This window comes from Papio anubis, chromosome 7 (genome assembly GCF_008728515.1).
Source record: "Papio anubis isolate 15944 chromosome 7, Panubis1.0, whole genome shotgun sequence".
NCBI classification, from domain to species: domain Eukaryota; kingdom Metazoa; phylum Chordata; class Mammalia; order Primates; family Cercopithecidae; genus Papio; species Papio anubis.
The window spans coordinates 34,977,502-35,004,272 of NC_044982.1; the positions used below are offsets into that span (position 1 = coordinate 34,977,502).

General features: G+C 45.4%; 1 protein-coding gene and 1 long non-coding RNA gene across 20 annotated transcripts in view; one reads left to right on the plus strand and one right to left on the minus strand.

The window, feature by feature from the left end:
• Window positions 1-10,355: 10,355 nt before the first annotated feature.
• SIPA1L1 (signal induced proliferation associated 1 like 1) overlaps window positions 10,356-26,771 on the minus strand; it is a 410,818-nt gene continuing 394,402 nt past the window's right edge. For 15 of the 18 annotated variants that reach the window (XM_017961310.3, XM_021941336.2, XM_021941338.2 and 12 more), the window contains 7 exons: window positions 25,518-25,754; window positions 24,580-24,745; window positions 19,130-19,376; window positions 15,613-15,759; window positions 14,022-14,136; window positions 13,042-13,126; window positions 10,356-12,352 (listed from right to left, as the gene is read on the minus strand). In XM_017961310.3, coding sequence (XP_017816799.2) covers window positions 12,209-12,352; window positions 13,042-13,126; window positions 14,022-14,136; window positions 15,613-15,759; window positions 19,130-19,376; window positions 24,580-24,745; window positions 25,518-25,754 — 1,141 coding nt within the window. In that variant the 3' untranslated portion in view covers window positions 10,356-12,208. The remainder of the gene's footprint in view (window positions 12,353-13,041; window positions 13,127-14,021; window positions 14,137-15,612; window positions 15,760-19,129; window positions 19,377-24,579; window positions 24,746-25,517; window positions 25,755-26,771) is intronic. The other 3 variants (XM_021941342.2, XM_021941340.2, XM_009211876.4) reach the window with 1 other exon arrangement.
• Window positions 11,654-15,331, plus strand: LOC103886351. 2 transcript variants are annotated; one of them, XR_001904906.2, is made up of 3 exons: window positions 11,654-11,741; window positions 12,489-12,581; window positions 15,053-15,331. It is a non-coding gene; the product is annotated as an uncharacterized LOC103886351 (long non-coding RNA). The 2 variants fall into 2 exon arrangements; XR_649895.4 differs by having other exon boundaries at window positions 12,489-12,564.

The window sequence follows — 26,771 nt, forward strand, 5'->3', positions numbered from 1 at the left end:
TCCAAAAAAATGGGTAATCATAGGCTGCATGCATCCTAAGGACATTGGATCCGGAGTTGGAGGGCCAGTACCAGTGCCGGAATGCCGTGCTCGTTTCTGCCTGTCTTTGAAAGGAGCCCAGGAGGGTGGGAGACTGTGGCCAAGGCAGGGAGCAGCAGTGAGAAGCCCAGGATGCTTGGTCAAGGAGAAGATGCTGGGAGAGGGAGAGGAAAAGGCAGCCACCCCCAAACAGGGTGGAAGGGAACCAGACCCTGGGCCGCATTGGCCCAGGGCATTGGAATCCGACAGACCTGTGTTCAAATCCAGCCAAGTGGGTTGGCAATCTCCTTAGCCCTTCTGAGCCGCAGCTTCCTCAACCAAGGGATAATGGGACAATTGAGCTCCCAGAGCCACTCAAGGACAGGATGACAGCCACAAAGCGCTCAGGAAAGTGCCAGAAGCATGGGAAGTGCTTCAGAAAGTGTACCTTTTGTTACTATCTGGTGGAAATAAGATGGAGGCAGATTTTGGTTTAGTGTAACAGAACCTTGCAACACCTGGAGCTGCCTCACTACAGAGTGCAATACAGGCAGGAGACGAATATTCCAGTGGTCACAATACTGAAAACTCAATGCTTTTGTGTACTTTGCTGCCTACCTGGAATGATTGCAAGTATTTCCTATTGCCTCCAAGAAGAGTTGACGATTATGCTCTCCCTGCCTTTGAGGAAAGGACTATGCTTGGCCCCTATCTGATTACCCCATGTGGACCCCTTCCCACCACCACACTGCAGAACAGCCAATCAGAGGGGAGGGGTAGGAGGCCCACAGCTGGACCAGGGGTGGCTGTCCCTAACCTGGGACAGTGGTTAATGTCACCCCCATTAAGAGAGACTCAGCCTTCTGACAGCACAGAAGCTGTGGAAGCAGAGACTGGCTGGAGAGCAGAGACCGTCTGGTTCTAGAATCAGAGGGCTGGGAATGAGAGGGGAGGGCGATGTCACTTCCCCCTCTGAACAGCATCTTTCTTAGAGGGTCACAGTGATGCCTGGAGATGTTCACTGCAGCTTGTGGATTGTGGTTGTGTCTTTTCCCTCCAGCTGAGGGCTTTTCTTGATTCCACTTCCTGCTGCACCCTACAGCCAGTTCTCTGACAAGTTGAGGATTTGGGCTTAGCCGGCAGGGAATGTGGCTGAGCACAAGAGGGAGATGTTGAGGAGTTGAAGCTGACAGGTCTCCCACGGCTGAGCTCACACCCAGTCTCAAGGTGCAGAAGGCAGGGCAGCCAGTCTGCCTCCCAGTACCTTTAGGTGACCAGGCAGAGGGTGTCATGGCCTTGCAAACATGAATCCTGGCAACTGAAGTATGATGGCTGTCACTGGTGCTGCAGAGGAGGAAGCTCAAGAACGTAGCTGACTCCCAGATTCACACTGTGCTGGCTGGTGCTTCCTCGTACTGCCTCACACTGGCTGCCTTCTGACTGCCTTTTGTACTGTTGTTCTTCTGCTAGACTTTACATGGTCTTCTGGAGGTGATAAGGGCTGCCCCAAATATATAGCAAACCTTGCATTCTTAGGAGTGAAGTGCCAGCATAGAGAGCTGCTCTTTTTAGGTCTTTAGCTTGACTGAGCCAGGTGATCCTGGAGGTCACACAGCCTCAGACCCTCTTGGGACCTGCAACAATTGTCAGCCTTTGCCACTGGATTTCTGGGTTGAGATTCTTAGTCTTAGTGGAAAGAGGGGCTGGGGTGAAGGTTGATGTCCTCTTCCTCTCCCAGTCTCTTCTGATGGCAAACCATGGTACTTAGATAAAGCTGGTGAGAAAACCAGGACAGTGAGAGGAGTGGGGAACAGGAGGGCCTTACTGTTTAGCACAGATGCTCCAAAGGCCTGCCCTGGGGCCGGGCGCGGTGGCTCAAGCCTGTAATCCCAGCACTTTGGGAGGCCGAGGCGGGCGGATCACAAGGTCAGGAGATCGAGACCACCCTGGTTAACACACTGAAACCCCGTCTCTACTAAAAATACAAAAAATTAGCCGGGCGTGGTGGCGGGCACCTGTAGTCCCAGCTACTCAGGAGACTGAGGCAGGAGAATGGTGTGAACCCAGGAGGCGGAGGTTGCAGTGAGCCGAGATCATGCCACTGCACTCCAGCCTGGGAGACAGAGCCAGACTTTGTCTCAAAAAAAAAAAAAAAAAAAAAAAAAAAAACAACAAAGGCCTGCCCTGTTCCCAGGACTACCCGAGGAATGGGGTAATTTCCCTTAGGTGAAATTAGTATTTGGCTGGGTTTTTTATGGCTCTTGATGGAAATTCTGGTATTCTGATCCTGATGGAGGAGTGAGGAGTCTTAAAGGAGAATGGGGCTGATTGTAGTGGAGAGAGGGGAGAGAGGCTGACTGTGGCAGATGAGAGGTGGTATGAACTCTGACAAGCCCCTTCCTGAGGGAGGGGGCCTATTTCCCCTTTCTTTGACTCTGAGCTTGACAAAGTATGAGGAAGCAATGCTCTGACATTTCTGGACCGAGCTTTTAAGAAGGCTGGCAACTTCTGACTGGACGCGGTGACTCACGCCTGTAATCCCAGCATTTTGGGAGGCCGAGGCGGGTGGATCATTTGAGGTCAGGAGTTCAAGACTAGCCTGGCCAACATGGTGAAACCCCATCTCTACTAAAAATACAAAAATTAGCCTGGTGGTAGTGGCATGTGCCTGTAATCCCTGCTACTCAGGAGGCTGAGGCAGGAGAATTGCTTGAACCTGGGAGGTAGAGGTTGTGGTGAGCTAAGATCACACCACTGCAAGACTGGCAACTTCTACTTTAGGCTCTTGAAGCCCTGAACACCGTGTTGAAAGTCCAACCACCCTGCCAGAGAGAGTACATGCAAGCTTTTAGACTATATGGAGAGGGAAAGGGGCCCAACTGAGCCCAGCCTTCCCTTCCACTGTCCCCACTGAGGTGTCAAGATTGTGAGTGAAGCCACCTTGGACTCTCCCAACCACCTCCGTTGCCAGCTGAATACCTCTGAGTGACCCCAGTGAGTGCCATATGGAGCAGAAGAATCACCCAGCTGAGCCCTGCCCAAATTCCCAACTTGTGAAACAGTAGATAAGAATATGCTTGTTGTTTTAAGCAACTAATTATGAAGTAGTTTAAGTGGCTATAGATAACCAGAACACTGGATAAAGGAAGAGGTCATGACCAGGAGCACTGACTCCCAGGTGCCCCTCTGTGGACCCTTGGCAGGAGGCATTTGGGCTTTTGCTGGGGTTTACACTTGGAAACTGGGCTTATTTTGTTCCTCTTAATCTGTTGCTTTAGCAAGCCGACTGCAAGGACCTTGGGCACAGTGTTTTGATAGATGGGCTTCAAGGTATAAGCTGGAAATCTCCTCTTTGTCTTTAAATTGCTGAAAACAGGGACCAACTTTGAAATCCATGCCTCCTACCTGCTCAAGGATAATGATACAGAACCAGCAGCAGAGGGTATTACAGCAACATCAATAACGAGATCTGATTAGGCCAGAGTGTAAAATTAACATTGTTGCAGTTTGTCCTAAGGAGGGAAGAGTGTTATATACAATATTTACAAGTTGGTTTTGAAACAAAGATTTTAATTGGTTTCAAATAAGCAAATGCTTCTTAGTTTAAAAAAGGGCAAACCCAGGTGTAGTGTAGGATGAGGCTAAGAACTATCAGCCACTGAGTAAATGGCTGCTCCGAAGGTCCCTCTGTCCTCTCATGAAAGCACTATTCTGGCCAGACATTCCTCACCTATTGAGGAGTGGCAAAGCATTCACGAATCTGAAGTCTGACAACGCCCTCACCTTAACATGCTTCTCCCTGGCTCAGAAGAGCTGGCCAAGGGCTTTGGAAAGCTTAGGACAGAGTTTCCTTGAAGAGTAGTTCAGTGCCCACCCAAGTCATACATACTAGGGCCACTTATTAAAATGAAGGCTCTATGATTCCAGCTTGGCTCTATTAACACTGAATCTCTGAGCCTGGAGTCCAGAAATAGGAATGTAACAACTTTTCTAGGTGACGCTCACACATTCTTAAGTCTGAGAACCACTGAGTTTCTCAAAGCCTCTTTTATCTTCAGATTTGCCTGGAATTTGATAGGAAGATATCTCCTTGAATTGAAATTCATAGAGGGAACCTCTCTCTATATTAAATGAGAGAGAATGTTGAAACACTCTTTTTTTTTTTTTTTTTTTAAGATGGAGTCTCGCTCTGTCACCCAGGCTGGAGTGCAGTGGCACTATCTTGGCTCACCGCAACCTCCGCTCCCAGGTTTTCTGCTTCAGCCTCCCAAGTAGCTGGGATTGCAGGTGCCCGCCACCATGCCCAGCTAATTTTTGTATTTTTAGTAGAGATGGAGTTTCATCATGTTGGCCAGGCTGGATTCGAACTTCTGACCTCAAGTGATCTTCCTGCCTTGGCCTCCCAAAGTGCTGGGATTACAGGCGTGAGTCACTACACCTGGCCAAGAGAGAATGTTGAAGAATTTTAAAGGCCCCTCTCCTCTAAGAGCCTCCCAGGAGAGGTTGTTTCCTCTGAGTCCTCTGGCCTTAAGGTACACTTTTGTTGTCTTTCCTGTTCCCTAACCCCTACCCCATTTACAACCCTATGCCAATGATGCTGCTGTCTAGATCTCTTGGGCAAAGCTTCATGCAACCAGGCCATGCAGGGAACTGATAGGTTGAGACCAATAAGACTGAGAAAATACAGATAAAATATTGGTTCTAGAATCAGAGGGCTGTGTTTGAATCCCAGTTCTGCCATTCACCATGCACTATTCTACTGCAAACAAATTATTTAACCTTTCTGTGACTCTGTTGATTGTTCTGTAAAATGGGGACATTAATAGCATCCATCTCACAGGACTATTGTGAGGACTCAATAGGATAATGCACACAAAGTGATTATCTCCTTAATACATGTTAGATATGATTATAATATGGTGGGAAGGGGGCTGGAAGCCATGACAAATGAGGAAAAGTCGAGGAAATAGAGAATTTTTATCCTGGGGAAGACATAACATTGGGAAGACCTGATATTTTCTAAAAAATTAGTGGTTATTATCTGGGAAGAGAAACGTATTTGTTTGTATAACTTGAAGTGATAGGACTGGAAGTAGTGTAAAAATTAAAGGGAGAACAGGCGTGGTGGCTTACACCTGTAATCTCAGTACTTTGGGAGGCCAAGGCAGGAGGATGGGTTGAGCCCAGGAGTTCAAGGTCACAGTGACCCATGATCACACCACTGCACTCCAGCCTGGGCCACAGAGAGAGACCCTGTCAAACAAAAACGTTAAAGGGAAATGGACTTCCCCTGAATAAAAGGAAGAATTGAAGGATCAAGTGTGCAGCCTCAGGAAGTAGAGTTCCCCATCACTCATGTAACCAAAGACAGGTGGCTGAACTTGTGGCAGGACAGTGAGGCAGAGCTTGAAACCTGGGCTGGGAGATAGAATATATAAACTTTAAAGATCCTTTCCATCTTGATTCTGTGATTCATGATTCTAAGTTTATTTAAAGACAGCAAGTGTCCACTATAAAAAGGTGAAGAGATAGGTTCTTTGCAAAATGATTCTTAAAGCTGGTTTCTACTTTAAGCTCAGGACACCACCCAATCACCACTGATCAACTGCCTTGGAGACAAAATCTGTTCCCTATAACTTACATTCACTGGACCCTATTTTGCCTCTTGGGCCACAAAGATCAAGGCCAGTTTGTCTTTTTTTTTTTTTTTTTTTCTGAGATGGAGTCTCACTGTGTTGCCTAGGCTGGAGTGCAGTGGTAGCATCTTGGCTCACTGCAATCTCTGCCTCCTGGGTTCAAGCAGTTCTCTGCCTCAGCTTCCTGAGTACCTGGGATTACAGGCACCCACCACCATGCCCAGCTAATTTTTTTGTATTTTTTTAGTAGAGATGGGGTTTCACCATCTTGGCCAGGCTGGTCTTGAACTCCTGACCTTGTGATCTGCCCTCCTTGGTCTCCCAAAGTGCTGGAATTACAGGTGTGAGCCACTGTGCCTGGCCGCCAATTTGTCTTTCACACCACGGTTTTTCAAATCCTTAGTGAGCAGTGAGTCCACACCCCTGCTCCCCGACATGAACCAGGTCTTGTCTTTCCTTAAGTAGAATTGCTTGTTGGCAGTGCCTGTCAATGAAGTCCTCACTCCCACTCCAGCTAGTGTTGTTTATATTAAGCTAGGCAGCATTTATGGTGCATGTTTTAATAGGCAGAGCCTCATTAATTTGAAATGTACCTACATTGGGATGAGTTTATCTTTGTACTAATTAAAAGAAAAAAAGAGTTTGCTAAGCATATTTATTGTCTTAAGATTACAGAGCAATGTTTAAGCTTCTTATGAGAAGTAACTGTTTCAAATACCCTTAAGCTCGTTAAAAAAATTACTTGGTCACTTACAAATCCATCCTACCTTTTCACTAAGACAAGTGACTAAAGGACCACCTCCTGGCAACTTTGTTAGTAATTTATTGTTTCCTCTTTGAATTGGTATAAAACTCCCTTCTTAAATGTTTCTCACTCCCAGAAACACAGGGTAGGTGAGGGTGGGTGGACTTATGATGGGGGTGTGGTTTGGGGAAGGAAATGGCTTCCTTGGGTTTGGTGATGGGATTCAGAGGACACCAACTCAAATGCCTTCATACCAGGCAAGTTACCTAGATGTGTGCAGTGAGCTGGGAGCACTTAAGGCAATACAGAGTGGGAACATCAGTGGCATACTGGAGAAACCATCCCCTCCCAAGCAGTTTATACTTTTGCAAAAGAGTTGGATTTTACTGGCAGATAGCCATTTTGTGATGCTTTTCTTAAATGCTGAATTACAGTCTTGTGCAGGAGAGATATGATTGGGTGAGCTTATTAGAGATTCAGGGGTGCACTAACAGGATCTAATGTATAGGGAGTTCGGGCCACTTAAAAGGACACGACACTTTGGGTAAGAAAAATGAATCATAGATGCATCAACAGAACCTATGATGAGATCTTTGAAGGAATACATTTACATAAAGACAGGGAGTAAGGTTCCCAGAGCTTAGGGTATTTTGTCTAGGAGATCATTCAGGTTGAAAATGGGTCATGAGAGATACAAATGGAAGGATAAAATGAGCTGCGTGTGTTTAAAGGTGGGGCTGTGCCTGGCAGAGGAGCTGATTAGGAGGCGTAATGAGATGCGCTAATTGAGAGTAAGTAATGGAAGGAACTTTGAGAGATGCCTGTTCACAGGACTGAAGGCAAGTGGGACTGAAAGGGTATAATGAGAGGTGTAATGAGGGAAGGGAAGGTGGAACGCTCTCTTGGGTCTCAGGTGTGGTGACTCACACACACAGAGGCAAGACAGGAGATGTCTGATTTGAAAGGGTGGAGGACCGGAAGGGCATAATCTGACAAGGTGCAAGGAAGCACAATGCTGGCAGGCCCAGGAGAGGAGGGGGATCTGCAGAGAGGAGCAATAGAGGGGGCTAGGCACTAGGAATGAAAACCCCAAGGTGATAATTACCTTCTCAGAAAAGACAGCCATGTCTTCGAGTGTTTGAGTCACAGTTTTTGTAAAGGATACAGAGGAGCCGCAACTCCTTCCTTCTGTCTTTTCTTTGGACAATAGCAGAGAAAACAGGCTATTGTGCAGCATGGGCCCTGAAGTAAACTTTTCTGAACCATGTGGGACAGGGATGAGGGCAGTTGTGAAATGTGCTTTTCTTGTAACTTTGAGGTTTCATAGGATCTTGGAGACTGGGTGAGTAGGCTGGGCTGATTGTGGAAGTCAGTGACTCGAATTTAACATTCTCAGCCTGGAACCAAGTCTTCCCATCTCTGTCCCTCGCCAACCCCACCTCACCCCACATCCCCTGTGGCCACAACACTGAGGGCCTGGCTCCAGGGCTCTGCACCTCCCACCCCAGGCCCTGCTTTCCTCTGCAGCTCTGCCATCCCAAGTTGTCATCTGCTCTGAGAGCACCAAGGTCACCCCCTTGCTAACCTGGTACCTAGTCTCATATAGTTAATGGTGGTAAAGGAATTCCAGCTCCATCTAGGTAACACATGAACTTAAAATAGTCAAGTTTCATGCACAGGGAGCTCTGAATCACCATTTTAGTTAAAAAGGAAAATAAAGTTCTTTTATCTAACTGAATTTTCGAGTTACAATTTAAGTGTGTTTCCCCCTGCAAGGTAGTCTGCGGACGGTTAACTTGTCAAGATAATACTCAGTTATCTAGACACAGTAAGTGCCTCACACCTTAGTTTCTATTTCTTTTAATGCTGGCTCCTATGGCTATTCTCTTGTTAACTGTATTCTTCTAAAGAATAACCTGGGAACTTGCAGAAAATTTAAGTATTTTCTACTTAATACCTGCACAATTACAGATCCTGGGGGTGCAGTCACATGACCTGTGTTTTGACAAACTCTCCAGGTGATTCGGATGCAAGCCCAAGTTTGAGTCGCTGTTCTAAAGTTTATAGCAAAGGGTTAAAAGCACCGACCAATATGAAGCAAAGTGGACGAGCTCATTCTGACTCTTCCGTCCCTTAAGCAATTCTACTTAAGGAAAGACATGACCTGGTGCTTGTCGGGGAGTTGGGGAGTAGGGGTATGGACTCACTGCTAAGGATTTAAAAAACTCTGCTATTAATACATCAGGACTCTGTTCTGGAAAAACAACATAAAAGCATGAACATATCAGAGATGTAGGACAAAGGAAGCCACTCGATGTTCATTGAGTGTGTACGATTTGCCAGTCACTGCCTTTACATGTCTGGTTCTGTTTAATTCTTAAAACATGAGGCTGTAACTACTTTACCAGATGAGGAAACCATGCTCAGAGATTAGGTAATTTTCCTAAGAACGCAGATGGTAAGTAATGGATGGGATTTAAGTCCCAGTCGAAGTTAAATGTCTTTTTCTCAAAAGATGATGCCAATGGGTCATTAGTGACAAAATTCATACATAGAAAAAGTATCCAACATTACTGCGACATCTTTATTCTTTTAAAATCACACAGGACACAGGTCATATTTAACATTATCCAAGTCTTTTTTTTTTTTTCTTTTTTTGAGACAGGGTCTCTGTCGCCCATGCTGGAGTGCAGTAGGGCAATCCCAGCTCGCTGCAGCCTTGACCTCCTGGGCTCAATCTATTCTCCCACCTCAGGTATCTGGAACTACAGGCATGTGCCATCATGCTCAGCTAATTTTATTTTTTGCAGAGATGAGGTCTCACTATGTTGCCCAGGCTAGTCTTGAACTCTTGGGCCCAAGTAATCCTCCTGACTTGGCCTCCCAAAGTGTCAGGATTACAGGTGTGAGCCCTCACACCCGGCCAGCCCTCACACACCAATGTGTGCCATCTTGCACTTTAATAGCCACTGTTTATTCTGGGGAAAGAGCACTTCACAGTTGCTCAAACATTGCACTACGAGACTGAAATCTGGATTCAGATCATCATCTTACATTTTACTAGAGGCAAACAGTGTAAGTTTGCTGGGCCCATTTTCTTTGCCCCTGGACTGTCGTTCTTATCCCCACCTAAGGAGTTAGTAACCCAACCCAGCTTATCACCAGCACCAGATCTGGAGTGCAAGCAACTGGCCTTCCCAGTCAGCTCATGGATGAAGATCTTCCATCAATGCAGGCCCAACAGCACCTTCTCCCAGGAGCTCCCAACCCATGTGCCAAGCCCTACAGAATTAACATATAAGCCCTGCAAACCATGTACAAATCATGGTCTAAACAGACCTTTTGAGCTTGTTAATCGGAATATTTTGTAGCATCCAGTCTTATGCTAGTCCAAGAACTCTAGAATCTGTACAACTGTTGAACCAAATACAAGGAATAAACTCTACTGCCAGCACTCAATTAGCTGCACCGCTGGAGAGGAACAGTGACATGGTGGATTAAAAAAAAATTGGTTCAGTTTGACTTTGGAATGCACTGTTTTTTTTTCAGTAGATTAACTTTTCTAATTATATTTTGCACAGCCTAATATTAACAGGCATTTGTATTCCCTGGGCACACAACATCTGACATTGAGAGCTAGGAGATGCAGCCCAAAAATGTGCTGGTCTCAGAGAATAACAATGTTATGAAAAATCCACGGGTGGATAATGAAGAGGAAGCTAATTATGAAGTGCTCTGCAAATATCAAATCATAAGCAGAGAAGGCAAAATAGTAATTATCTATCGACATGTGGACAGAGTAAAAAAGTTTATTAACATTCTAAAAAGGACAGAAATTTTCAAGAATCATCATTAGTGTTAATAAAGCTTGATGAAAAAATTCGGATGCAAGGAGGGTCAGTGAGTTATTGGGTGGTCTTTCAAGTAAGCAAACCTCAAGCAATAATACCAAAGCGTTTTAAAAGAGCGTTTAAAATGAATTTTATTCTTTGAATTTTACAAGTAGTCTTTAGAGGCTTCAAACAAGAACTCTGTTGCAAAACTCTAATAAATAGCTTGCCCCAAGTCCCCAAACAAAATGTAAAATGAATGAGAACTAAACTCAGAAGGATAAGCAAGACTTCAGAATGCTTGGGTGTTAGCAATATTTCTCATTTACAAAGAGGTATCAGGCAATGTACAATCTCCTTCATACAAGTCAAAGAGAGAAAGAGACAGACGATTGAAATCTTTACAAAGCACTCCGAAATCTTCCTATTTCCATGATAGAAATGTCACCAGAAAAAAAAAAAATCCCATGGAGAAATCACAATCAAGAATGAAACTGTAGCATAAAAATCTGGTAGTGAAGGTAGCGGGGAGAAGAGAGGAAAATCCATCCTGTTTCTTTCTGGGATGGAGAGAGGAAGGAATTGAGATTCCTTGGGGGAGGGAACTTCCAATCAGATGCCGCTAGAGTGCTGAATGTTCCCTTAGACCAGAGTTGCCACTGAAAGGGCAGAGGGGTCGGTTTAGTGACAGTTACAAAGGCAACAAACAAAGGGGTCTCCTCAGGTCAGTCGACACTGGCCAGCCCCATGTCTCTGTGCTCTACAGCAGCGAGGACCCAGGGGCCCGAAGCAGCCTGCGTCACAAGACAAGAAAAATAGCACATCAATAATTTCTGCAGCGGAATCCTTTGGATGGCCATGAAAGGATGCAGAAAATACCGTGCTGAAATTTCACCCTGGGACATGCAGATTTCAAAAGCCCATTCTACTATCACAATCATTGCTTCTAACAATCAAGGATTAAAATTCACAAACATTCACTGTTAGCTTTTCCTAGTTACAAATACTGGTGAAGTCTTGCTCTGGAGAGAAAGATTAATTTAGAGATATGGTCATTTTGAGCAAGCTAGAAAAACCAATTGTGCCACATTTTTTAAAACGACGTATACTTTTGACCAAAATGCATTCAAAATGCATACAGATAATAAGGTTTTAGTTTGGGGGCATTCTGAAATCAATTACTGTTTGGAGCCAGGAAGCTGTAAGATAGGTTGATTCCAATTTAGTGGGGCTCAATTAAGCCAAACAAAAAAGAGTCCTGCAGCACAAGTGGGACCATCTTCCTGGGGAAAGGGAGAAGCAGGAAATGACCTCACAATGCAGGACTGAGAAGGGGTGTGGCCTGCAAGCACTGTCAGAGGTGCTCTGGTTTACTGACTTGCTGTTAAATAACCCTGGTCCTGCTGATCTCTGGAGGACAGGTACACACAGCACTAGCTCATGCACGAGTCATTCAAGGGAGGTAGGCATTTTCTCAAAGCAACTCCCTCTCCAGGCATTTTAGGGAAGAAGGTAAGGAAATATCCCTCTCTACTCCCCAGACAAGTTATAAAAACATTCTTTTTCTAGGAATAATGACATTTGTTAGAATAACAAGGGAAAGCTTGGGTTACCTGAAGTTGATAAGAAAGCTGATGGGAATAGAGGCAGATGGGCCAGGGGGTGCCCTGGTCCAAGGCCCAGTTTCTTCTTAAATACATAACAGATAAAGATATTGTGCAAAAAAATAAAGACATTCACATTTTAGCAGTTAAACTTTTACTGTTTAAAATTTTTATTTACTTTTTTTGTTTTTCTTTTCTACAAAAGGCAGGTGATGATTGTTGATCTGCAACTATTGTGTTGTGCACTCCCCGAAAGGGGGCAGAGTAGGAAGCCAGGGAAGGTGCTCTGAGGATGCTTTCTATGGAAGGAAAAGGGCTGCAGGACACTCACTGGAGGGAGTGTCCGGGCCCTTCTCCTGTCCTCCTCAGCCTTCCCTAGCTCATGTCTATGGTGTTGAAGACCCATTCCGTGAACTTCTTCAGCTTGTCTGAGGCGTTCTGGGACTCTTCCTGTAGCCTCAGGTTGTCCTCTCGCAGGTGCTGCACCTCCGCCTGAAGGTGGGCTTTGTCTTCTTTTTCCTGGGAGGTAGAGTGAAGTAGAAAAGCTAAGAGGTGTGGCCCCACCTTGCCCAGCTCTTCTGAGAAGTAGCTATGGACCTGTTTTGATCTTTTGCCCATTTCTGTTTTTTGTTCCTCCAAACACCTGTCTAAACAGCCTGGTAGCAGGTGCTAAGACACTCTCAGCTCAGGGAACAGGGCTTCTAGAGAGATTCAACCTCGCAGGATTAGCTGTAAGTAATGCTGGAATGTAAGTACATTAATGTGTATTTTAACGTCCTTGTTAGTCAGGATTGTCTTAAATTTTAGACAATTGTTTTGGTGGTTGATGTCTTGGTATAGTCAAGGCCGCCCCAAAAACAAAACATTCAGTTCTTTTGGTGCAAAAGCCCCAATAACACCAACTACATGGGAGTCTGGGCTACCGACACATTACACAAGGAGTGGGGAGGCCGGGAGAGGACCCAGATGGGGCTGGCTGGGGTTCAAAGCTTTTCACAAATTAGTGAACAGTTTTTCTGTACGCCTGATGCCGAACACCACCTTGCACTGTGTGTTCCGGTGGCAACTGAGATCCCTGCAGCCCCAAACACGTGCAGGCACCGGGAAGACACCCACATCTTATTTCACTACGCTACTTAAAAAGGGCTCTCAAGGTTCAAGGGCAGTTTGCACAGACTGGGCAATTTGCTTTGAGAATACGTGTTTACCTTCTTCAAATCTTCCCGAAGCATCTTCAGCATACCTTCCAGCTGGTCCACTTTAGAAGCCAGAGTGGGAGAGGAATCTTTACTGCTGGGAACAAGAAACAAAAGACCATGTTGGCAGGGGCCTCCATGGCTGGGATTTTTTTTTTTTTAATCTGAGGAGGCTGTATTTATAAAATGGTTTTCAATGTCAAATTACTCGGTATGGCGACCCAATGAGTATTTTTACTTTACAAAATAAAATGGTAATCTTAAAAAAAGGTAATACAAGCTTGAACTGCAGGAAATCAATAGCTTCCTTTGTTAAAGATGCTGCATCTTCACGACTAAAGAATGAAGCGCAATAGTGAAAATGGTCTCTCTGGCAGCACAAGAGGTACTTTCTGGCAGACATAATTGTCAAACAGTAAAATGATTCCCAGGGAGGCTCTGGGATCTCTAGTGGGCTTTGAAAGAGGAGTTGCTCCCCTGTGTGTGGGAAGGAAGCTGGGGAGCTGATGTGACAGGCAGGTTGTCTCTGGTCCCCAAGTGTGTGGTCTTAGCTACTCATGCAATTGCAGCTAAGGCATCATGCCTACATCTGAAACCACTAGGACTCAGCAAGCGCATGTATAAGCATGACCATCAGCGACACTGTGGAAGATACTGAAAACCCAGACTGCAGGACTACACAGCCCAGACAGCGGGGATACTTAGAGCAAATGCTCTCTCCTACCTGACCCAACTGGTCCTGAGGGCATAAATGTATTATGGCATTAAATAATAATGAATATTTGTCATTATGGCCATATAAGTCATCAAGAATAGTTTAATTATATCTATTGTATTTAGTTACAAAGTGTTCTGACTAAAATGTAAAGTGGCCCCGCGGTGATAAGCTTCACTCAGCTATTCCGTGTGGCTTCCATCTCTTCTCCCCATAGCTGCAGTCACTGGCAGGTGTGACACAAGGTACAGAGTGCTGCCCTCGCATGGGGACCAACCTGCTGAAAGGCTTCATCTGGGCCAGAGCCTGGTCCTCCAGCTGATCACTGTTGGATGCAGCACTCAAGGGGCGATGGTTTTCATCACTAGCAGCAAAAAACGAGGCTCTCTGGACTGGAAAGGAGAGAAGAAACCATTGAGTATTTTGGAACCACATCCCTGGGCCATATCTATCAAAGTCAACAAGTGGTCTAGCTGGCAGTCATGTCTAGTATTTCCAGTGCAGGATGCACTGGAAATCTTATTTCCCAGCTCTCACAGGGAAAAATATGACTGTTTCAGCTGTAAGAGGATTGTACCATTGTAATTTCCCTTTAAAAAACATTTGTGAGTCAATTTCTAGTCCCCCCTCATCACAGTAGCATTCTATGAAATGTTTCTCTGGAAACAGTCCTTGTGCCAAATTTCCAGACCAAGGCTTTCCACTCAGCAATGAAATAAATGCATTCGAGAGCTAGCATTATACTTAAAACTTCTTGAAGTATGTCTTCCACAAGATTCCTGGACACTCTGGTTGGCTTTAACATAAATCCATACCACCTGTGTTCCAAAACATACCAAGTTAAAATTTAAGCCAAGAAAACTAAATCAAATTTAAAATAATCTCCTATTAAAACCCAAAACTTCTACCATTTGTATATGAAGGAGATTAACCAACAAACTGAAAAATCAAGTTAGAACGAGGTATTTCCATCTGCTAGATAAACAGCATGAAGGTAAAAGCATCCGCTGCTGGCCACTCCATGGCTGCCCGACTTACAGGTTCTGTGGCCTCGTAAATTTCCCCCCAAAATTCAAACTTGACTGAATAGCAATTTTCAATTCTCCTAATTAAGAGCAACAACAACAACAAAAACAGAAAAAAAAATCACCTGCTATAATTTTGTAAAGAATAAGAACTATACATTTTAGAAAGATCTTTAAATGTAGAAAAAAGTCAGTCTTCATTCAAAAAACAAAACAAAAAACCCAGCTGACAATCTTATGTCTACACACACATACTGCACTACTTTTTCTGTTTTCATTACAGCAGACAGGATCAGTACCAGTCTGAGGACCTGCATTTAAGAACTGCCAGCCTGAAGTGAGCACACGGCCAGCAGGCTGGCAAGGAGACAATGCAGACAGACAACATGCTACTGCACACGGAGACGAGGGAGAACGGCAAGGGAGACGCCCCACATTTGTCAGGACAGGCACGTGGCCAAGCAGGGCAAGCACTGTGACACTTAGCAACAACGTCTTTGCGACGTGATGAAAGATCCTCTCTGGATACGTGTTCTTTTCAGTCAAGGGACAGCTGGGATTCTTCTCCCCACTGCCCTTCCCATATACAGAGGAGGTGAGGCATTCATGTATGAATCCTGTGGAGGAAACACCAGGTGGCATTTGATTACATAAAACGTGCTTAAGTGTCCAGCTTAGGGTCTGGTCCCTACTGAGTGCTCAGTAACTGGTAGCTCATCTGGTGAGGCACATATGTTGTGTGTCCAGAGAAGTAGAGTGGACGGAGACTGCTCACTCCGCCGGCACCCTGCAGGGTAGCCCTGCAGGATCCTGGGCTGTCCTGTGTGGATTCAGCGGACTCACCCTCGTAGGCTTTGGCAGCATCTACCAGGTTGGACCAATCCAAGTCCGCAGCAGTGTCAGGCAGGGGCATCAGGCCAGGGTCGGGCATAGGCTGCCTGCGGGTCTCCTGGATGTCAGTGAGGGAGCTGTCGGAGGCCGAGAACTCTCCTGCAGGAAAGGAGGAGGAATGAGATGCTTCTTGTGCCTATGGGAGAGCCACTCAAAACTTACCTGTTTCCTGTTACCACAACAGATTGTATGCCATTTGTGACTGTTATCAATGTCCAGGTTAGCAGGCTGTTAGTGGCTATTCTAAAGCTGACTTGAAATAGGAATGGGCTTCCTCTAGTCTGTCTTCATTTTTTTACAACCTCCCATTCTCTCCCTTCCAGCAGTGAGTCATGGCCAAGTTAGTTTTGCACTGAGGCACTATGTCTGCTTTTGTGAGAGCTGTCTGTCCACAGCAGGGCCTGGCCAGCACTAGCACCTCCTTTCCCGCAGAGCCAAGGGATTTGGGCCGGGAAGAAGAGGCCTACTTCAATAGAGAGCTGGATTTTACAGCCAGACCAGGGATGTTTCTTCCTATTAGAGGGGACAATAGGGCTTATTTTTAAAAACTTTTTTATTTTTTGAGACAGAGTCTCACTCTGTAGCCCAGTCTGGAGTGCAGTGGCACAATCTCGGCTCATTGCAACCTCCGCCTCCCAGGTTCAAGCAATTCTCCTGCCTCAGCCTCCCAAGTAGCTAGGACTAAAGGTATGTACCACCATGCCCAGCTAATTTTTGTATTTTTAGTAGAGATGGGGTTTCACTATGTTGGCTAGGCTGGTCTTGAATTCCTGACCTCGTCGTGATCCACCTGCCTCAGCCTCCCAAAGTGCTAGGATTACAGGCGTGAGCCACTGCACCCAGTTTAATAGGGTTTGTTTTTATCTGGCCTGGGAGTGGTAAGGGACAGAAGGCCCATGCTTGCCCTGTCTGCTATTCAGGGGCAGCCTACTGGGTTCCATGGTCAAAGGTGTCCAAGGGGGTGTGAGGGGCAAATCAAGGGATGTGAGTGTGCTGGGTTACTCAGACAGAGCTAAGACAGGAAGGTGATTTTAGGGGTGGAACTGGTATTATTCTTCCCAAAGATGCAGTCATCACATGAGCTATTCTTTGGATCAATTTTGGGTTGCAGCAGTCTAACATCCCAAGCTCTTCCTAAGGGGACAATTTATTGAATACAAATATTAAACCACTGTAACAACAAACTGACATATTAACAACTAAGCTCTGCTTAGCCTGGGGCAGGGAGGACTGGGCAGAGTGAGCCACCCTGAACACTGAAGGCAGCTCCTACTGCTCAGGTTAATGCAGGCAGATAACAGGAAGGGTGGCTGTTGGGGTCCAGGGAAAATGTTGCTCATGACATAAAAATGTGCTCAGTAGGCAGAAGCTGGGTGGAAGCGAGGGCAGAGCAAACCACTCCACGAGAAGGAGCACCCTTGGAAGGTGACTGCAACACTCAGGTCCATGCAAACACAGAGTTAAGCTAAATGCTCAGCTAGAATACTTAAGTGACTCCAGAAAGACCTGTTTACCAGGAGTTAAAGAGTTTCATGTATTATGACAGCCCGGTAAGCCAGTGTATTAAGTGCTTTGTTTTCCCTTTCAAATTACAAAAAGAACTTCTCTGAAGTACAGCTGCTGGTTATTACTGTGCTTAAAATTAGCAAAATTATGAGTAAATGGAAGTTAACAAATACTGCAAGATATTAAACGTTAAGTTCTACTTAAATGTGCTCCCACCAAGGGTAAGTAGGAGGAACAGATAATTCTGTAACTCACAACCCTTCTGCCCTTTTATCTCTGGGGCCCGACTTTCCATGTGGGGGATGAAAGAAGTCACCCTTCCTCATTCCCCAAACACATTTCAGTGGAAGTCACCAAGCAAGGTAGGGCTGAGGGATCAGCCCAATGAGGACTGCTTGGTTAGGATGTGAAATCACTGCACCTGCTATCTTATTCAGGAAAACAAGAAAAGCTGATGGGAAGGGCCTCAGAGAGGGCTGCCTGTTCCTTCCCTTCCACTGTGGACTCACATGGGCCCTTTAGTCCCAGGACTCCTCGTCTGGACAATGACCATGTGTGGGAGGCAGATTTCTGGGCTGCTCTTTTGGAATGTAGGCTTCTACGACTCAGGGCCTACTCTGACATGACACATGCAGAGAAGACTTCACAAAGGGGTTACACCTTTACACTGCAAAGGCAAAATTAGAAGTACAGGGAAATAAGAGAGCAATCAAAGTAAGGCAGGAATAATGGAATTCAGGGAAGACTGACCCTGATGTAGGGAGAGGAGGAGAGAAAAAGGTTAGGGACAGGAGGTCACAAGGCTTATTCTGGAGTCTGATGATAAAAAGTGGTCATTTCATGTGCCAACCTTGGTTCATTGGAGGTGACTTCCTGGAGCAAAGAGAACCCAGATATAAGCTGCAGGTGGATGGGGGAGGAAGCAGGGGAAGCTGGCATGAGCCTTGTGTGATGCCTGCCGGGGCGAGCAGGGTGGGTGGGCCTGTGCTGCTGAGCAGTGAGTAGGACGGAGACATGGAGGAACATTCATGAGCGTGGGCTGACAGCTCAAAAATAAGGCAGCAAAAGCAAGAGATGTAAAGAAATTACTGTTCCAGAGAAGCAGCAGAAGGAAAAGAAACGTGGGTATGAATGGACACCAGAGATATAAAAGCTGCAGCAGAGTTCGCAGAAGGAAAAAGGACAGAAGGGAGGAAGGGTGAGAGCAGTGCATCTGGTAAATGATCAGGAACACTGGTTCCATGACAGGCATCTGCTGTGCTGGGCCACAGCTATGAGGGGAGGTGTAGAGCCCTGGAATGGGGTGGGACAGAGACAGGAAAAAGGGAAAAACCAAATTTTAAATCCCGAGTCCCAGAACATGGCCCTCAATAAAACTGGGATCTAGCTGGGTCACAAAGCAAACAAGGCATATGTGGACCAGGTGCAAGAACATGGAGGTACCCATTATCCACAGGCCTTTTCCTTACATAATGCTTGCCTGCTCACTGCATGAATAAATCAATGAGTCAACAAATGAGTGGCTGACACCACAGGCAATTTCCTTACAGCCTGGGAAAGACTGAGAGCAATGGCAAGTCTGGGTTCTTACGGTGGCTATAGGAAGCAGTGGATACAACTCTCTAAGAAATAACTAATCTAGTGCTAGCCAAATTTGCTCAATCAAAACAGCAGCTGGCATGGTTGCTAAGAATACCAATTCCCAGACTACTCTTTTGGAGATTCAAATTCAGGAGGTCTTGGGTCCAGTGTGGGAATCTGTTACTTCTAGCAAGCATCCTGGGTGACTGTGGTGGTCTGGGATTACAGGAGAGAGAGGGCAAATGACGAAGGGGCGGGTGAGCTGAGACCATCTGAGCATGGATACAGGACCCCTCTCTGAGCACACCGAGTGGCAGCCACGTCTGGGGACACTGACCATCATCAACAGGGCTGTCCAGGCTGCAGCTGAAAGACCACTTACCATGCAGCGATTTCATTCCTAAGGTGTAAGAAGGCCTCCTCAATGGGAGTGACTTGGGGAGAGAAGGGTACGTGCTACTGAAGAGGACATCGTTGGGCAGGGCTTGGTCCAGAAGTGATGCCCTGGAGGTGAAAAAGTGCTCCCTCTGGCTACTGTAAATGCTCTCGTCCGACAGTGTTCTGTGCAAGGCCCGCCGTGAGGTGGGGGTGCTGGGGAAAGGAGACTGAGGAGAGGAGAGTGCGTGGAACTGAAAAACAGGATCGAGACAAAAGAAAGTCAATTTTCTGGTTCAGATCCCTGAGACCAAGGTTGGGGGAGGGTGGGATAACCAAGTTACTGGTTCAGATACACCCCCAGCAAGGAAGCTTCAGGGCCCACTGTCTATTTCTACATCCTCAAGGAGCTAACCCAAGAGTTCCTGGTCGTTATTCCTCAGTCTGGCACGCTGCCTGCAGTCTATCGGTGCTCCCTATGATTCAGGTATGTGATTAAGTGGATTTATCAAGATCGTGTGTGGTTAAAAACAAGACTTTAGGATCAGACAAATGTGACTTTTATTTAAATCCTGTGTCTCTCACCAAATCATACAATCTCTCTGAGCCTAATTCCTCGTTTGTACAATGGGAGCACAAAACCTCTCGGGATTACCACAGGGATTAAACAAAACGCTGGACTGAGCACAATGGCGGGTGTCAGTGGCATGAAGAAATGGTGTTATGGCCCCTGGGGGAACAGAGAGCCACAGTGCTAGGAGGGTGTCCTGATAAGCTTGTCAGATGATAACATGCTTGCTGGGCAACAAGGGTATTTGATCATCAAAATATTTTAACTCATATAGCAGGTAGCTCTTGATTACTAACTTATACCAACTGAATCTATCAAGGTAGATACATTTCATGAGTTTTGGAGAAAGTTTATTTTTTGAAGATGCATTTCTATTCATGAAATAAGAATAGGGTAGGCTGGGCATGGTGGCTCATGCCTGTAATCCTAGCACTTTGGGAGGTCAAGGTGGGCAGATCACTTGAGGTCAGGAGTTCAAGACCAGCCTGGCCAACATGGTGAAACCCCATCTCTACTAAAAATGCAAAAATTACCCAGCCGTGGTGGTGCACCTGTAATCCCAGCTACTTGGGGGCTGAGACAGGAAAATCGCTTGAACCCAGGAGGCGGAGGTTGCTGTGAGCCATGACTGTGCCACTGACCTCCAGCCTGGGCAACAGAGTGAGACTCTGTCTCAAAAAATAAAGAAAGAATAGGGAAGTCATCTTTATAAATAACAAATAACTATATATTTATTTATACGTGACAAATAGTTCCAGATGTATCTCTTATTGACATCTTTTGCCTTTGTGACCAAATCTGATTTTACTTGAGATTTTTTCTGCAAATAGCAAGCTTCTGAGAATCCCTTGCACTGAGAACAGCAGACACATTAAAAATAGCAACCTGAAAGGCAACAGAACATTCGACCCATGAACAATAAAGTCATTCTGATTCAGTTCCTCTTGGGCCACTGTCTGCGTCGATAGGGAAAATGATGTGGAGAACAGGTAAAGACGTGAGGAGGCTGTCACCACTGGTTGAAAGCCACCCTGGGACTTCCCATAATACTTTGAAGGGGCAGACAGAGAATGATTTAGCAAATGCTCCATTTAGTGGGCTGAAATACACAGTGGATACACAGGGCCTAGCATGCTTCCACTCAACTAGCCAGGGGTGAACCAGGTCCAAGCTACCCTCAATGTGGTATGCACAGCTGCTGCATAAATACCAAAAGATTATTAATCAAACACATTGTTAATACACCCAAGGTGTGACCAACTGGGTAAAAATTATGTTCACTTTAAAAAAATTCATGATGAATTAAATCCAAAGTACATACGTACTTGTCTAGAAACTAAATTGCTGTGATAAATGCTTTGAGAGAGAGAACTTGGAATGAAAGTGACAATTTCCCTTCTCTTTTTGTGGAGAAGAGTGAGCATTAGAGCCATTATATGGCTTGCTAACTGTAATTTTCTTAAAAAATAAAACCAGATTAAAACCAAAACCAAAAAAAACATCTTCACCTGCAACGTTCTAGGACTATCACATAAGGCTCCTGCCTGCCAGGTCAGATCTCAGATTTCGGTACGGAAAAACTGCTGCTAAATAGTTTTCAGCACCCCTGGTTTTAGTAAAGGGATTTCCTTTCCAGTATCCCCACCCTGACGGTTTTACAGGTGTGAAATCCTCCGCCAATTCTAGTTTCAGCCTCTTTGGGAAACGTTAATATGCGTCAAGGCCATGAACAGCTACCTTGAAGAGCTTCTTTAAGCAGTGTGCCCTGTGAAAAGCTAAAACACCCTGCACTGAAGGGAGGCAGGGCAGGAAGCAGAGGAAGCAACCTCCCCCAACGGTGTTCTGCTCATTCATTAAAAGGTAGGAGAACACAGCCTTGTCCGAGAATGTTGGGATGGCCCCTCGCCCCATCCTCTTCAACTTTAGTCTTAAAGGTTTACAGAACTATCTGCTTCCCAAGAGCAGCCCCTGCCTGCCTTGCAGGTTGTACCTGGGATCGCCCAGGAGCGCTGTCCGGTGTTACCAGCCCTTGGGAAAGAATCACAGTGGAGTGGGATGGCACTGGAAGTGGGATCACACCTGGAAGGGATTTCAGAGGACATTCGAGAAGGGGGCTGGTTCTAACTTGTGCTCCAAGGAGGCCCTAAAGGTTCCTTATAGCACCACTGCTATGGAGAGGTTCAAGTGGGACCCAGGAGTCCAGGCCATCCCATCCCTCCCATAAGAGAAACTCTGCTGTCTGAATTCTATATAATGGGGTTCCATGTGTGATTTAAAAAAAAAAAAAGGCTTCCTGAGCTTTAAGACTGGTTGGGCACCACTGATCTCCTCTGGTCCTCTATCTCACAGTTGAGGAACGGGGCCTGGAGAAGTGACGTTTTGCTTCATGCCAGTCTCCTGTTCTCTCATTCTTTTCAGTGCCCCTGGTTATTAGTGACATGTGTCACCTGCACTGACAAGAAGCTTTTCCTAAATACTGGAGCCACATGAAGCCTCCTCCTTTGGTATATACCTGAGAGCACTGGCACAGAACAACTGTCTGTTCACTTGTCAGACTGTATGCCACCCTTGGGGAAAATAAGGTTATCCCATCTCTGCTTGCCAGTGAGGTTTCTTAGAGTGCTGCAGCTCTGCCACTGTTCTTGAGGTCCTTGCTCTCCTGGCAAATGAGCCTGGGAGTGACCCTGCCACTCAATATTAACAAAAGCTCATAGGTAGCACTGGCTATCCAGGAAAACCAATGTGGCACATGAGTGGCTTCGGAGTGTCACAGCCCAAAGCTGGCCATGACACCTAGTATCCTGAAGTCTGAGGCAGTGGTTTGGAGCCTTGAGCCAGGAGTGGCCTGGAAGACCTCTCAAGGGCATGCCAGCCTTACTGACACAGCAGAGCTTCCATCATTCAGATGACGACTCTCAGAAGACAAAGGGAGCTAAGCTAACTCATCTGAAACTAAACCTGCTCAAATAAGATGAAACTGGAGAGAGAAAACCTGAGCCTATTCCCAGTTCCTGCTCACTGTGATGGTTTAGCCAGCACAAGCACTTTCTTCACAGAGTCTCACAGTAATACAGTCACAACATAAAGAAAGCACACTCCTGTTTCAAATAGGAATGCTAAAGTAATTCATTTTGGAAATAAAAGCCAAGACCTGGAATAAGGACAAAATCAAACATTTGCCTTCAATTATTTCTACTGCGTCAGTAAATCAAAAGAATGAAGGCTCCGAGCTTGCCCCTTGCCAAAAATGTTAAACTAGGAGTTGGAAGAAAAACTCCACTCAGGGCAGGTTTTATTTCCCTTTAACCTCAAAAGAAAAATCTGAAATAATTTTTATTTTGAAACTGGTACTGAAACATTTTAATATACCTCTTTGGGTTTTGATGGATAAAGAAAGAAGTTTCAAGCACTATCTTTTGCAAGGTTGCTAAGGAAACCATTTGTGCCCTGAATGATGAGTCAGAACTGTTAAGTGCTGGCTTATGAGACGGAAATTACAGAAATCAAGAGTGGCTACATCTGTACAATGATTTATTAACATAAATCATGTTAAGAAATCATTTATTTCTCAACGAAACTCTAGAGTGGTCCTTGGGGGTATATTCAGTTCCTATGAATGTTGATTTTTTAGGTTTAGGGGGTTTATCTGGTCTGTCTGGGGAGATGCACACACACACACACACACACACACAGACACATGGTGCTGGGGAAGCCTGAGGGCGACAGCCCCACACAGCCGCTCCACCCGCCATGCCTCTTGCACTCTGATCACAGTGTGAAGCTGGTGTGTGGTTTAGGAAATATTCTAGCTTCCACTTCAATCAATTCAATTCTCAAGGTCCTTCTTAAAGCTTTCTAGTCTCTTCAAATAGACTACAAATCATCCACCTAAGAACCTAGAGAACAGAAAACTTCAAAGTTTGCAGCCATAACCTTTCTGGGGGTGCACTCCCTTCTCGTAGGAGACCCAGAAGACCTCAGACAGAAATACCTATACTCAAGAGTGACATAAATTCAGGCCCAGCTCAATAAACACCTATTCCAATCCTCAGGGGTGTGAGACTCCACACTTTATAGAACAAGAAAGGAGAGAGCCTTAAGTGAGTTTCCAAAGGTCCTACAAGCTGAGACAAGTACACAAACCTTTCCACGTGGTCACATAAAGGTCTAGGTAACACACAAACATACACACTGGACAGGTATTCAGGACTTGGTGCAGAGAGACTGGGTTTTAGAGAAGACATTTACAGTCTGGAATTCTGAGATAAAATAGAAGGCTTTATGAAGTCACGAGAGTTTGGAAAGTTCTGAAGGTGTGTGGGTAGACTTAGATTGCTGGACTGAAGCAGCAGCTGCACGTTTACTTTTGGGGGTGTGGCGATGAGAGTGACTGTCTATCAGGCAGTTTCTCTGAGTGAAGAGAATACCGTATATGGCCAGTAGGTTTGCTGGACAGGGTCAGGAGCAAACGGGGCCATTTCTGAGAAGAGGAGGACCCTCTGGACAGAAGACAGTAAAACCCTTGTGGAAAACGTTCTAGCTTTCCATAGGAGCCACAGGTGTCTCTGCACAGTTTCCAAGAAGTCATATCGCCTAAGTGATGTTCAGGGAATCATGCACTCTGAGCAGGATACAGTAGAAGAATAAACAGCTGTAGGGGTAGGACCATGTTAATAGAAACGATGACTAATGAGACGTGGCTGCAGGGACAGGGCATTGTCAAACACTGTGGACCAGTTATTAGGGAAATGGGATGATAGCAGGAAGTGAGACTCAGTGAAGAGCAGCCAGTAACCGGCACTTTCTGGAAAGCATGACTACGGTTAACAACCCCATCATGTCTGGCTTGTTTCTAATTGCCATCTACCCTGAGCTCTGTCTTGTACCTTAAAACTCTTCTGTGATTCAGGAGTTGGGCTTTCAAGGTCGATTAGTTTCTTTAGATCTTCTTCAATGGTGGACTTGGAGGTTGGCTTAGGAGATGCCCGGAGGTCTCTGGTTGAGGCACGCAGCCTGGTGTGGGCTATTTCATTGCCATCACTCTGATGACGCCTGGAAAAAAAGGGAAGAGATGATAGATACCAACTCAACAAGGTTGGCTCAAGGGCACGACAGGCTCTAAAGAATGTAAGTCAATAGAGAAATATTATGTGGAGAAACAGATAATTACTTCTGCTTATATCAAAATCTACTCATATAAACGCTTACTGAAGAAATAAAACCAATTTGAAACACAAAATAAAATCTGATGAATAAGTCACTCTTTTAAAGAAAGCTATTAGTTTTACTAAGCCAAAATTAGCAACAGGTTTACTAAAAGACCACAAGGTATACATCCAAAATGCAACCTTTGCACAAATGAAAACAAAATAATTGAATGAATCATTTAATGTTTTGCTGTACTACCTTGTCAAAAAGTCCTTTATTTTCAGGGGTACTCACTCACTTTCTAATATTCCCTCTGGTGCCTACTGGCCTAGTTAAGAACTACATGGGAAGGCTGTGATTAATATAATCAAAGGGACTAGTATGGTCTTAGCACCAGAGGGGCAATTATTCTGAAGTGTATCCTTCAAACACACTCCTTTTGAGATCTAAGATTCTCAAATCCTAACATTTTGCAATACATCTTGTTTAAGGAACGAGGCAGAGAAATAATTTAAGAAAATATTACTTACGAAAAAACATAATAATCCCACCAACAGACCAACTCCTCCCAACCCCCTAGCCTGGTCTCTTTTGTTTTAAGAGATTACTCCAAGGTTTTCTACTCTCCATCATGTTAAAAGCAAGCCACCAGCAAGGGAAGCAAAATAACTCTTACTTTCTCGTGTCCATAAATCCCACGGAGTTTATGGTTCCTTCAGGTTTTTTCCATCCAATTAGGTACTTGCTAGTAGCGCCCTGGCGAGGGTAAAAACTCCTAGGACCAGAGGAGGAGGAGGAGGAGGAGAAGGACGGTGCGAGCTGTGAGGGGGCGGCTGGATGAAGCTCTTCTTTAGGTGAACTTCGGGCACTGGTGAAAACCACTGGGCTGGCAGAGTGTCGGGAGCTCATGGTACTGAGGAGAAGCAGGGCAAAGACGTGTATCTCAGGATCATTATGTCAGCTATGAAAGTGTTGCCCGGGGTACGGGTGATGGCTGGGTGGAACAACAGTGAATTTTTCATGAACTATTAACAGCGATGGCTGGCTGGCCTTCCTGGTTTTCTCACTATAATTTAAATGTCTGCTCTCAAAATGACAGATGGCTACTAGCGCTTCGTCTGCACTTTAAAAAGTAAAAATACTTAAGACTGTCAGGGACACTTTCAAACACACTGGCACCACCGAAGTTTGTCACAGAAGTTTGGCAGTGGCAAGAGACAGGAGAAAGAGAAGCAAAAGGTCTACCGTCTCCATGCCTCTGTCTTGCTTTCTTCACAACTAGGGATTGTGGTGATGCTCTCTAGGACTAAGCTGAGGAGGGGAGAGGAGACTGAATCAGGGCTATGGCTCTTCAGACTCACATCCAAGGCCAGTGGGCACAGTGAGCGCTCCCTCCCCATGGCAGCTGGCATTCATATCGGCTCTGGAGCCCGCTCATCAATATATTTGAAACATCAGTTAAAGATTACAAAACTAGGGCTGGGTGCGGTGGCTTATGCCTTAATCCTAGCACTTTGGAAGGCTGAGGTAGGCGGATCATCTAAGGTCACGAGTTCGAGACCAGTCTGACCCACATGGCGAAATCCCGTCTCTAAAAAAATACAAAAATTATCTGGGAATGGTGGTGTGTGCCTGTAATCCCAACTACTCAGGAAGCTGAGGCAGGAGAATCACTTGAACCTGGGAAGTGGAAGTTGTGGTGAGCCAAGATTGCACCACTGCACTCCAGTCTCGGTGACAGAGAGAGACTCCATCTCAAAAATGAAAAAGATAATAAAACTAAAGTCTACATGACTAAAGAGTCCAAAATTTAGGGGTTTCAAGAATTCCAGAACAGAAAAAGGCAGGATTTTCAAAATAAGGTATGAGAGTTTTAGTTAACTAAAACTCATATAAACATAGAAGGCCTTTAACTGTAGGATTTTCATAC